Raw genomic sequence first — 14,613 nt, forward strand, 5'->3', positions numbered from 1 at the left:
AAAAAAAAAAAAAAAAAATGTGGGAGAGACCAATGGATCAGAAGAACTGGACCAGGGGAGGAACAGGACAGGGGGAACACCTGGGATATTAAATTAATCTAATTGTTATGTACATATTATGAACATGTCACAATGAAAAACACTATTCTGTATAATTATTATAAAACAATGAATTAGAATAATAAGATTGAAGAAATGAGCATTCTTCATACTAATAAAAAACAACAAACAAGCTGGGGGCAGTGGTGCACGCCTGTAATTCCAGAGACTCAGAGAAGCTAAGAGGAGAATCAAAAGTTCAGTCAGCCTTACCAACATACAAGGCACTCAGCAACTCAGTCATACCCTGTCTCTAATAAAATATTTTTAAAAAGGGCTGGGAATGTGGTTGAGTGCCCCTGGGTTCAATCTCTAGTACCAAACCAAACCCCACAATAACAACAAAAAACAGTCAATTATTTAATTCTTGAATTTTTATATAAAGATTTTATACATGAAACGTTCTGGATGCTTTAATTGTAAAAGCACAACAATTAGAAACAACCCAGATGTCTACCAACATGTGAGTGGATAAGTGAATTACAATACATCCATATGATGGAATATTATTCAGTAATAGAAAGGAATGAATTCTCCCCCACCACTCAGCCCCCTTACTAGGAATTGAACTGAGGGATGCTTTACACTGAGCTATATCCACAGCCTGTTTTTAATTTTGAGACAGGATCTCCCTAAGTTGCTCAGGTTGGCTTTGAATTTATGATCCTCCTGCGTCAGCCTTTGGAGTTACTGGGGTTATTGGCATGTGCCATAGCCCGACTCATCTCAACATTTTAAAGAACATTAACTCAAGTAGATATACAGTGTAGATGATCCTGATAACATCCCATAATGGAGTATACACATCTCCTTGGATTTCCTTCCCCAGGGATTCTCCTTCTCTGATGAATTTAGTTGTTTGGATCAGAGAGGGTAACTGACTCAATGCCAGCTAATAAATCAATTTTCCTGGGGAATTCGGAATTGTATCTAAAAATCTAATAATCTGACTTCTTTCTTACACAAAATAAACTTAGACATTGTCTACCATGTGGACCAGGAAACAGAAATCCAGTTGGAAGAACGAGAAAGAGATGTGCAGGAGAAAAGCATAATTTCCTAGTTTTTCCCCAGTGTTGTAGTCTGGTTCCAGTCTGTTCTAAAAAAATGACTGTGGGTATCATGATCCCTTACCACATCACTTTTTAAATAAAATTCACCCTTTGTGAGCTTAGATGAATTTCTAAAACTTCCAATAAAAATATTGTTAAAACATGTTTTATGGTTAAAAGAAAACACTGGGTCTCTTCATATTGGAAAAGTAATTATTTATTATGACAAAAATAAAACTGTTGACTGAAAACAAATGAATGTTACACTATATTGCACCATGATTGTAAATGACCCAAAACCTGTTTAAAAGATGAACATTCCAGAGCAAACAGCATCCTTTTACTTAGATAAGTAGGCATGCAAGCAACTCATTATGACGAAACTGTAGAAATAATCATGAGAACCAGCCACCTGAACTTAACGTATAAAATGCATTTCACAATAGTAATAAAGTATTAAAATGACAAAAACATGTCTTCCAAACAACCCACCATCAGAAGAACATGCTTTGAACCATTTGCAGGAAGTGATGATGTGAATCATTAATTACCTTTGCAATTTTCTTGGTTAATGCTTATAATCTTGAACCAATGGCATACATTTCAGTTGCTTGGTTAGGGTTCAGAGCAATCTGTGGTATGAAGGACATTTTTTTCTTTCCTCTGAACTACTGCATGGGGACCACAGAGAGATCTGACTTACAATTTTGACCTTATAATGCCATTTGTATTTGTTCAGGCTGATATAAGATACACTGTTAGAGCTATTGCAAAAAGCTTGAACCTTTATGGATATAATTTAAATTTTAAGAAATGAACATAAATATAAAAAAACAGATTTTAATGTAGTTGTACATTCTGAGGCAAAAAGTATATTGAATACGGGACCTAATGCTTCCTCTTTACTAAAGCACCAATTTATGTTAAGATGGCAATGGGTGATTATAATCATTATACTCTGATTAGAATAAGTGCAAGAGCAAGGCTATAACTGCTTTTAATTTTTTTAAAAAAACTATGCTCTGTGGACTAGATGAACATGATAAAGTTTATAACAATCCAATAACTGAAAAAAATGACAACCATCATTTCACACTTTCAATGAAACAGCAGCTCAACTTTTTAAAATCCAAAATTAAAAAATTTCATAACCCACACTGAAAGTTTACTCCAAGAGAATAAAAGAGAGGTTTCAAGACCGTGAATTTCCTGAGGGAAAATGTAAGATCAAAATGATTATAGTCTTTTATGGGATAAAACATGCAAAGAAATCATACACAAGGGAGATCAAATCATAGTCATTTGCTATTTTAACCAATATTGATGGAAATATATTCACAGAATACTACAACCAATCAAATTAAAGGATTTTCCTTTCCCTTACTCTATTTAACTAATTAAATACTGAATGAGTATTGGCTCATTTGCTTTAATGAAAACTGTGTGTGAATCTGATGCATCATGCAGCCCTGCTGGTAATAAACAATTCAGAATAAAACAAAAATCTCTTAAGTAATGCGATTCCTTAGTTGTGAATTTTGCATATTTCAAACACAGTTTGGGTAAATGGGGTATTATGGGATGGTGTAACATCCCACAAACTTGAGCAAAGCACCTTGTGGACTGAAAAATGAGGTAACTTTTTAATTAAAAATTTACAAGTTTATGCAAGAAAACATTTCCATTCTTTCAGAACATTGTTTTCCTTTTTCTTTTCTTTCTTCTTCATTTTCTTTGTGGGGGGTGGAGGGGTGGGTACTGGGGACTGAACCCAGGGGCACTTTACCATTAGTGACATCCCCAGCACCTTTTTGTTTTTTATTCTGAGATGGTCTAAATCACTTAGGGCTGTGGTAAATTGCTGGCTAGTCTCGAATTTATGAACCTCCTGACTCAGCCTCTCTAGTTGCTGGGATTGCAGGCATGTGCCACTGACCCTGGCTAGGACTTTGTTTCTTATTCCAAAAGCCATACAGAGCACATTATATTATTTCTTCATTTTCAGGAGAACATTCAGATTACTGGTTAAGGGGCGGGGGAGGGGACAAGGAAAAGATGCCTGTATGTGACTATAGTTCCAACATCTGAAAACATAATCAGTCTTCAATTTTTTTGGTGACATTAAAAATAATAGAGGTCAACTAATTCTACAGTAAAATATTATATACTTTTTAGAATTTATTTCTAATAGCATTCAAATTAACACTATCCAAACATTTCATCAAAGCACATACATTTAAAGCTGACTTTAGGCCACCTGAACACATTTCCCCCCCCCCACTAAATTTAAAATGTAGTAGTTGAACATATTTTTCACATTGACCTTTTCTAAAATAGTTTTGGCTACCCAAAATTCTTAAACTATACTTTTTTGAGGAGGAGCCTAGCTTTTGGGTTGTCTTCACAATTACAATCAATGAATAATGATGAGACACTATTGGAAAACCTAACCTTGACTATAAAAGTTTCAAATTTATGCAGACATTTATTAAACAAGGACAGTCTGGCTACAGTATATTTTAAATACTAAAAAGTTAAATAGAATTGTAGTTTGGGGTGGCATTTATAGGCAATAAACTGAACTAACCACTTCTATCCAATTAGTAAAGCCATGAAAATGAGCAAGATAAATTTTCCAGAAGAAGGTTATTTCCAACATACACCAATGCATTTTAAGCAGTATAATATTATTTTCTATGCAATATGGCTTGTTTTCTCTTTTGTATTATCATTAGCCATTAATTCAATTTAAGTTGAATAGTAGTTATTAAATGTACTTTAATTTCCTACTTGTTTGCATAAAAAATGAGTGACAAGGGGGTTAGGAATCAAATAATAAATGAATATGATTTCAAAGTTTTTTGGTTCAAAGCCATAAATTAAGACTTTAAGAGAAATGTCAATAAAACATACATATATATGTATAGTACCAGTACATTTTCCTAAAGTACAGTTATGGATTAAGTGAGTGCTATTCAGAAACAATTTCATCTATATTTTTGTCCTACAACACTAGACCAAAAAGATTTATATAAAAAAAAAGCTTCTATTATTTTCTTCAAAATTTTCTTTGCTTTGAGCATTCCATGGCTCTTCAGAGGCTACTGTAAATGGCATTGCCTATATTACTAACTGCTTCCATAAGAAAATAATTATTTTTTCTTTATTTTATAGATAATGAAAGTTCAATTATGCTTAATCAAAGTGATTATGGCTATAGGGGTGGTGACATTTAGAAATTTTCAGCACTGAAATTTGTATTATCTTTCTTCTAATGAATACAGAATATACCTTTAAGCATACTCACACAAGAACCTAAAAGCAAAAATTACATATTTAATCCTTAGTTTTCAATAGATTTTATGTGTGTGTGTGTGTGTGTGTGTGTGTGTGTGTGTGTGTATATATATATATATATATATATATATATATATATATATATATAAATAAAAATATTTCAGGTTTTAAGAAATTAAATTACATTAACAATATTAAGTATACTCCCTTATTAAAAAGGATAGTTAATTCTAAAAGAGTTCTCAAATGAGTTTCAATCAGCAAAATCTCAGAATTAAGAAAGATGCCATATTTGAACTTGCAAAAGCAAGTATATTTTAACACAATGAAAATATTTTCCTTAAAATTTAAATTCTTTGGGGTTAGGGTAGAGTGCTTGCCTAGCATCTGTGAAGAAATGGGTTCTATCCTTAGCATCATATTGATAAATAAAAAATAAAAGTATTGTATCTATCTACAACTAAAAAACAAAACAAACAAGAAAAAACCCCACAAAACTTTAAATTCTTTATCCTCTAATTAAAAATAAAATGTATAATAATCTCCTGAAGGTAATGTGTGTTGGGTTTCTTACTTCCCACTTACTAGAAACTTTGCTAGGTAATATGTCAACAGAGAGGGTAAAAGCTCAAATTATTCCCTTGTTGAACTAATTAGCTGCTAATCAGACTTCTAAAGAGCAGGTATAATACAAAATTAAGAACTTATCTCAAATATGAATAAAGGCACTAATCACAAATTTACATTTTTCAAATAATATCTGTTGGCTGTTTATAATGAATAAAATCAATGCTTCAGTATTAGATATTTGCTTAAGTCAAGACATTCTCTTGGAGTAAAGGATGATCAGTTTTCATATTATTTAACAGGAAGATCTGATGAAAACCTTTTAAAAAGTTTTGTATGAACATCCTAATTGAACTTTTCCCAATCATTGGCACAAAGTCTACTTGAATGATGACTTCCTCCTCAACAAACAGCTAACACAGATCACTTCAAATCCAAAAATAACAAAACGTTTTAAAAAAATCATTTAGAAAATTAAATAGCGAATCTTAGACTCTACTAGTATAGCTGTTTGACAAAATACAATCAACTATTAAAAACACTTTCAATATAATGCTGAAGTGGTAATATAAAAAATAACCATGTAATTTGATAGAAGAGAACTGAACCAGCCAATCATATTGGATACATGAAGGCAGATAATTATTTCATAATACTGGAGTACTAAACATACTTTTTCTCAGGATAGGTTTGAGAATTATCCTTAGTACTTATGGTAAACAATAAAACCAAGTAGAAATTCAGGCAAAGTGTGCTTTAGGTAAATGGTATTTTCTTAATTCTCATCTCCCTCCACCACCATAACTCAAAACACACACACACACCCCACAAAGCAACCATATTGACTTATATCTGCTTTTCTCACTTGTTCTTGATTATGGGTTGTATTGAAACTAAACTAAGCCACTACTTGGTATAGAATAATTAATTAAAAGGTTCAAAATAAAGTTAATTATTTCCCAAAGTCCAGAAAGCTTGCTCCTGGCCATTTTTCTGTTCGAGAGCATACTACCACTAAACAAATCAGGAAAGTGTTATCAAGTTTATCTAAATTAATTCATCTCAATATAGTAAACTAAATATACCTGAAAACAGCAAAATTTAAATTCATTTACAAATAAAATATTAAAATTAAAACACCACTTTTGAACAGATATTTTGATATTCTTATGAACACTGAATCTTATTTTTGATCCAAAAGAAAAAAATACTGCAAGAATGGAATAACATTCTCTAAATATATGTTCTATACCTTCTTTAGAACAAAATCACACATTGGAAATGAAAGAATTAAAATTAAAATTCCTGTCCTCCCTCTTAATTGAAAATATGCAATGCTTAGATATTCATATTAGACAACTGCCTCAAAAACTTAATGCTATCCAAAAAATAAACTTTTGATTATGACATTTCCTGCACTTTGATTTCTGAATTTAAGTGGTGTTAAGAATACTAACTTTGAGTATTACAGTAATGTTATAAAAGCCAGGATAAAATTTAGCAGCTTCCTGTAAGATTTTAGAACATGAAGTACATATAACTTAAAAATGGCAACTGTTTCAAGGCTACTCCATACAACATTCTCGAAAATATTTAGAGAAAGCCCCATGGTTTCTTAATATTCTGCTGGTGGCAAAAATGCTATGACAGACACTATACCAAATTTTAAGAAAGAAAAAGGACTGTTCATACTTCTGCTTTAGCTACTGTCAAAAGCAGATGTGATATTTTCTTCAAATAATAGCTGAAATTTTGTGAATAACAGAGTTGTTTGCAAATTGATAGTAAAATAGATTCAGCTGTCATATTTTAATTTTAGTGCTGGTGTGCTTTAATAATTTCTGATTATTATATACATGTTGAATAATGACATTCCTTAAATTACCAGACTAATTCAACAGTATTTACCATCCATACCAGGCTTTCAAATAAATATTTTACCTGGATTAGTTTTTACCAAATGTTGTAATCACAAAAGTGAACTCAATTTCTTTATATAAATTAACAGTCCACTTAATTTCCATGCTAATAGCAACTTACAATTCTTCCATGAAATGCAATATGTGAGGGAATTAAAGGCAAATATTCATGATGGTTAATCTTTCTTATATGTATCTTCTAGGCAGATTTATTTCTTTAGAATAAAGTCTGTCAGAAAGATAAATGATTCATAAAAAGAACAAATATTTAGTGCTGGAAAAATTTGGAAGTAGTACCTGATAATTTCCACTAAAATTCTGTCAAAACTGGAAGGAGGGAGTGGTGATCATGAATGGAAAGAATTGGTCATAAAGGTTATAACAATACTTCTGAAAACATTAAACATGACAAACATTTTTACAAGGCAGTCACTGAATAATTAGAATACAGAATAAGCAGTCAGAAGAATTCTGTTGCTGAAAACAGTTATGCATTATGTTCATCCAACTGAAGATTAGTGCATTTAAAAAAAGTTAAGAAAAAATCTTTTATGTTCCAGTTCAGCTGCACTTGATTCAAGTGTTGCTCATAGAGGTTTGTGTTGTTATAAATTAAACATGCTGCTGCCTCAGCAGCTAAAGGTACTAGGAAAAATGTTCATGTCATAGAATAAATAGAGCAGTCTCTTTCAAGCTAAAAAGTTATCTCACGCCAATCCGGGAGGTCATCCACTCTAGACCTTGGCATAACCTACACAAAGAAAGAAGTATTTTTAAAATTAATGAATGATTCACTTAAAATGATTTTAAATCATTATGAGTCAATGTGGGAAACTGCTTTACTTTCATCTTGAAGATACAGCTTTGGCAGTTTTGACATAAAGACTGCAAATACCCCTCCCATTTAACTAAAACCACTTGAAATAAAAAAAAAAAAAAAAGGCAAGAACTTCACCTTACCCTCTTAAACTCTAAAGAATGAAATACCTACAAACAACCTTAAAATCATGTGTCAAAGCATTTCTATAACATATATATTATACTGCAACATTTCTAAGGAGAAAACGGAGAAGTTAGGTTGATCTGAAGAAAAACAAGTTCCTAGATGTTTATAAACTATATAATCTATGTATAACACACCTTGGCCTAATATCCACTTTCAAATTCTTAGAAAAGACTACACCACAATGGCATTTGTCTCAAATGTTTCTTGTCTAGAAACATTTCTTGTCTCCCAAAAAGGCTACTGATAATAAAGGAGATGTATACTTCTTGGGTTTAAGTCCTTGCATAAAATGTATAATTTCTTTAAACATTCCGTTCCTTTATAGTTCAGGTGATATAACAGTTTTCTCTCAAAAAAATTATAAAAGTTAACAAATGAACAATAAAAATTTTGGACTGTGAAAATTTAATTCAAAACTTATTACTGTCAGACATGGTGAACCACACCTGCAATCAAGGTGACTCCATAGGTTGAGGCAAGAGGATTCAAGTTTGAGGTCAGCCTGTATAACTTAGCTAGATAGTGTCTCAAAATAAAAAATTATAAGGGCTGGGAATGTACCTCAGTGGTAAAGAATCCCTAGGTTCAATCTCTAGAATTAAAAATAAATAGATAAAATAAAATTTATTGTTTTTTCTAGCTAAATATTATATTCATATTAAAAATTATTTAAAAAGTTATAATTTTGTTTACTAAAATCACTTAACCCTCTAAGTCTAAGAGATACAATATAAAAACAAAGATCCAAGAAGGAAACAGTTCTGCCTAAAAAAGCTGAAAGGACCCATATCTCCCCTCAGGTTGATTAACTTACCCTTCTCCTGTTAAAGCACAGCAAGACTGAATGTGCCATGGATGATCCTTAATTGAACTAAGGGTGAGGTATTTAGAGATTTCAGCTGCCGTCATACACCCTTTCATATCCTGTTTATTTGCAAAGATAAGGACTGCAGCTTTCCTTAAATCCTGCGATCAATAAAAAACCTCTATTATGTGAGATATTATTAGTCAAACTAAAATAATGAAGTAAGAGTGTAAAATATACTTAGCAGACAGTTATAATGGAATGTCCCTACTTTAAAATAATCAGGCACTAATAATTTTTAAAATTTTGTTGAAATAAAAATAATCTCAATCACAATTTAATGGCTCAGTCTAACAAAGACAGATTAACAAATGGAGTTAAATAAAAAAATAAAATATACAGATAGTCTTGGTGGTACACAACCGTAATTCCAGCTGCTCAGGAGGCTGGGGCAGGAGGATTAAGTTCAAAGGAGCTTCAGTAACTTAGGGAGGCACTATGAAACTCAGTGAGACCCTGTCTCTATTTAAATATAAAAAAGGGATAGAGATGGGGCTAAGTGGTTAAGTGCCCCTGGGTTCAATCCCTGGTAAGAGAGAGAGAAAAAAAAAAAAAAGAAAATATACCAGAATCTCAAATACAGACATGGCTAAATTTCAGTGTTGTGAAAAGAACTGCAAGTAACAAAAAGATATACATAATATATGACTACACGACTGATGTGATTCTACATCATGTACAACCAGAAGAATGAGAAGTTATCCTTCATTTACGTATGATGTGTCAAAATGCACTCTACTGTCATGTATAACTAATTACAAAAACAAAACCTTTTTAAAATCTAAAAAACAAAGAGAAGTTACAATGATCTCATTATTCATTAAATAATTTAATGATTATAAATACTTGGGGAAAGACTGAAGGTTTTCTTTTTTCATATCTCACTTATGACGCTTTATTCTAAGGCATGCATAAGTAATTTCAATGTGGAAAAATCACTGCAGAAAGAGTAGTAGCCTATAAATTAATGTTAGGCTTTTATAATGTTTGCAAAAGTTAATCAAATTTTGATGTCAAGATTTTCAATATGTACTCATGATTTTCTAATATATTGGAATACCGGTTTTCAAAGTAGCTTCTAATTATCAATTGTATTTCAGCAATGACTGTGGTGATATTTCCTTTTTCACATCAGGAATTTTAGTAGTTTGAGTTTTCTCTCTTTTTCTTCATTAGCTTGGCTAAGGTTTATCAATGTTATTTATTTTTTCAAAGAACCAACATTTTGTTTCATTGACTTTTTTGAATCTATACTCAAATAAAATAGAAAATCACGAAGAGATCAACAAATTTCTAGACACATGACCTACCTAAATTAAATTGAATCAAGAGGATATAGAAAATTAAACAGATAAATTTCAAGCCATCAAAAGCCTACCAGCAAAGAAAAGTCCAAGCCTAGATGGCTTCTCAGCCAAGTTCTACAAGACCTTCAAAGAAGAACTTAAACCAATACTCCTCAAATTATTCCATGAAACAGAAAAGGAGAAAACCCTTCCAAACTCATTCCATGAAGCTACTATCACCCTAATACCAAAACCAGACAAAAACACATCAAGGAAAGAAATCTTCAGACCAATACCCTTGATGAACGTAGATGAAAAAATTCTTAAAATAATGGCAAATGGCATACAAAAACATATTTAAAAGATAATGAACCATGATCAGGTGGGATTCATTCCGGGTATGCATGGTTGGTTCCACATACAGAACCAAATAAACATAATATATTACATCAACAGACTGAAAGACAAGATCACATGATTATCTCAATAAATTCAGAAAAAGCTTTTGATAAAATTTAGCATTCATTCATGTTCAAAACACTAGAAAAACTAGGGATAAAAGGAACATATCTCAACATTATAAAAGCTACCTGTGCTAAACCCAAAGCCAATATCATGCCAAATGCAGAAAACTTGAATATTCCCTTTAAACTCTGGAACAAGACAGGGATCCACTCTTTCACCACTCCTATTTGATATAGTCATCAAAACCCCAGCAGGGCAATTAGACAGAAGAAATTAAAGGAATATGAATAGGAAAAAAAGAGCTCAAACTATCCCTATTAGTCAACGACATGATTCTATGAGAAAGCTTCTAAAACTCATAAATTATTTCAGCAAAGTAGCAGGGTATACAATCAACACCTATAAGTCAATTGCATTCCAATACACTAATGATGAATCAGCTGGAAAAGACCTCTACAATGAAAACTACAAAACACTAAAGAAATAAATTGAAGAAGACCTCCGAAAAATGGAAAGATCTCCCATGTTCTTGGATAGGCAGAATTAATATTGTCAAAAAGGCAATACTACCAAAAGCGCTATACAGATTTAATGAAATTCCTATTAAAATATCAATGTTGTTGTTCCTAGAAATAGAAAAAGCAGTCATGAAATTCATTTGGAAAAATAAGAAGCCCAGAATAGCCAAAACAATCCTTAGTAAGAAAAGTGATACAGGAGGTATCACAATACCAGACCTCGAATTATACTATAGAACTATTGTAACAAAAATGGCATGGTACTGGCACAAAAACAGACATGCAGATCAAAGGAATCATATATACAGTTTCCTCATATTTGACACAGAGATTCCATAAACATACATTGGAGAAAAGCGCCTCTTCAACAAATGGTGCTGGGAAAACCGGAAATCCATATGTAGCAAAATGAAATTAAATTCCTGTCTCTTGCCCAAGGTAAAATTCAATTCAAAATGAATCAAGATCCTAGGAATTAGACCACAGACTCTGCGTCTACTAGGAGAAAAAGTAGGCCCAGCTCTCTATTATGTCGGCTTAGGAACTGACTTCCTCAATAAGACCCCTAAAATACAAGAAGTAAAATGAAGAGTTAATAAATGGGATGGTATTAAACTAAAAGGCTTCTGCACAGAAAAGGAAACAATCAAGAACATGAACAGAGAGCCTACAGAATGGGAGAAAACTTTTACTACCTGCACCTCAGATAGAGCATTAATCTCCAGATAAGAACTCAAAAAACTTAACACCAAAAAGCCAAATAACCCAATAAATAAAGGGGCAAAGGAACTGAACACGCACTTCACGGAGGAAGAAATACAAATGGTCAAAAAAATATGAAAAAATGTTCAACATTTCTAGCAATTAGAGAAATGCAAATTAAAACTACACTGGGATTCCATCTCACTCCAGTCAAAGTGGCAATTATCAAGAATACAAGTAACAAACAATTTTGGCAAGGATGTGGGGAAAGAGATACACTCATACATTGTAGGTGGGAATGCAAATTGGTATAACCACTCTGGAAAGCAGCGTGGAGAGTCCTTAGAAAACTTGGAATGGAACTACCATTTGACTCAGTTATCCCACTTCTCTGTCTATAACCCAAAGGACTTAAAATCAACATACTACAATGACACAGCCACATCAATGCTTACAGCAGCTCAATTCATAATAGCCAAGCTATGAAAACAACCTATATGTCCTTCAAGAGATGAATGGATAAAGAAAATGTAGTATATATACACAACGAAATATTCCTTAGCCATAAAGAACAAAATGATGGCATTTGCCAGTAAATGGAAGGAACTAGAGAATATATGCCTAAATGAAATAAGCTAGTCCCCCCAAATCAAAGGCTGCATATTCTCTGATATATGGATGCTAACCCACAAGGGAGAGTGGGAGAGGAAGAATAGAAGTCCACTGGATTAGAGAAAGGAAGGAAATGAAGGAAAGGTAGGAGGAATGAGAAGGACAGTACAAATAATTTTTTTCAATAGGTAAAGTTTTACTAATAATGAAATAACAAATATCAATGCACACTAATCATTATAAAAAAGAAAAACCAATAAGAGATCTGACAACACTATTTTTTGAAGATATGTTTTTAAAACTTACCTCATGAGCCAACATTCTGTATAATTCTTCTTTCGTAATAGCTAGTCGTTCCCTGTCAATACTATCAACAACGAGAATGATGAACTAGAAGACAATTTAAAAAAAAAGAAAGAAAAAAAGTTGAACGTGATGGTGAAAATTTTTTTAATTTACTCAAGTGATATAAGTAGCTTCTTCACATAGCATCGTCATTTCTATAAAATAGGTAGTGCTATTTTTAGTCACAAAGAACTTACAGAGTACTAAATGTTATTAACAAGATAATAACTGATGATTTCAATAAACAAAAACTGTAACCAAGTTTTTTTTGTTAAAGTGCTTTTTGAATACATACTATGTAATAATATTTGCTTTTAAATGTGAATAAAATTGATTTATAAAAAGAAACAGTAATTTAAATAATACTTTCACTAAAACATTACTCTATTATTATACATTTACTAAGTCAATAATCAGTTACATATTTATGAGTCAGTCTCCCACTTATTGGAAAGAAAAAGTTAAACACATTAAAAATAATACTAATGTATTGGGAAGGTTTGCATTTCTGTAATCACAGCTACACCAGAGGCTGAGGCAAGGGGATCTCAAGTTCAAACTTTGCAAGATCCCATCTCAAAAAAAAGAAAAAAAGTTTTAAAGGGACTGTGGATGTAGGTCATTCATGCATCATTTGCATAGTATATGTGAGGCCCTGCATTCTATTCAGTACCACATACAAAGAAAGTGCTAAACTGTGTTAAATTATATACATTGGTGTTAATATGCTAAAGGAACATGCAGGTGAGATGAGAGAAAGGCAAGAGAGCCAGGACAACTGGAGTAATCCGTTGGTGAAGGTATACACGAAAAAAATTTGGTCTTGCAAACAAAAATACAAGGAACTTCAAACAAAAATAAAAACAAAGAATGAAAGCAACTTTGCTGGGTAAAAATAAGATAGTAAGAAAAGGCATCTAGCTCAAACACCTTATACAGAAGATAAGTTTAAAAAATGAGATTATATGGTGCTAAAGATTATGTACAGTAAGATGGTGATCTAAAATAAGATAGAAAGGATGGAGTCAAGTTATAGAGATGACCTTAAAACTAGGGAGAGACAACTAGAGCAAACTAAATATAAACTGAGGAGGGCTTAAGACAAAAGCAAAGAGAAAGAAATACAGCAAAGGAAGAATGGACAGAATACTGAGAATTACATGTGAGTTAATGAGAGGAAGATGTTAGAAATTAGCCAAAACCTATAACTCCTTAGATTATAATGTACCTTTTGGATGTCAGTCACCTCAATGCAAAGAATTTTCAAAAAGCAAGGGGCTGGGATTGTGCTTCAGTGGTAGAGCGCTTGCCTAGCGCGTGCAAGGACCTGGGTTTGATCCTCAGCACCACATAAAAATAAATAAAGATATTGTGTCCAATTACAATTAAAAAATAAATATTAAAAAAAAAAGCAAGATGACAAGAGTGAACAAAGAGATTAGTAAAATACCACACAGATCAGATCCCTATCTGGAATCTAAGAGTGCAAATGCTAGGTGTCATGCTGGTGTTGCAACAAAGGCCTTTATTTTTCATAGTAATTTTGATATTCTTACAGAAATAGTTTATTGAAAGAACATTTCATGTATATGGTATCAGTAATAACATCTTTTTCTGAACTAAGGTAAAGTCACCTTGAATTTCATCAATTTCAAAAACTACCCTTCTGAAATGTTTTAAGCACACTTGAAACATCTAGAATTTGACCTATTTCTCAAAGGTGAACTGCTCTTTCACAGCTGAATTTAACTAAGCTTTGGAAAAAGTATGCTGTTGAAATAAGTTATATGCTAAAATGCTGTTTTTCACATACTCTCTAATAGAGTCTAGCTTCAGAATGTTATTTTACTTACAAATGTATATTAATCTAACCTATAATA

General features: G+C 32.1%; 1 protein-coding gene across 1 annotated transcript in view; it reads right to left on the bottom strand.

Moving 5' to 3' along the window:
* Positions 1 to 1,350: 1,350 nt before the first annotated feature.
* Arl5b (ARF like GTPase 5B) overlaps positions 1,351 to 14,613 on the bottom strand; it is a 31,455-nt gene continuing 18,192 nt past the window's right edge. Inside the window, exons 4-6 of the mRNA XM_076831821.1 lie at positions 12,695 to 12,778; positions 8,755 to 8,906; positions 1,351 to 7,685 (exon numbers count right to left, since the gene is read on the bottom strand). Coding sequence (XP_076687936.1) covers positions 7,637 to 7,685; positions 8,755 to 8,906; positions 12,695 to 12,778 — 285 coding nt within the window. The 3' untranslated portion in view covers positions 1,351 to 7,636. The remainder of the gene's footprint in view (positions 7,686 to 8,754; positions 8,907 to 12,694; positions 12,779 to 14,613) is intronic.

The sequence above is a fragment of the Callospermophilus lateralis genome, chromosome 13 (assembly GCF_048772815.1).
Source record: "Callospermophilus lateralis isolate mCalLat2 chromosome 13, mCalLat2.hap1, whole genome shotgun sequence".
Lineage (NCBI taxonomy): Eukaryota > Metazoa > Chordata > Mammalia > Rodentia > Sciuridae > Callospermophilus > Callospermophilus lateralis.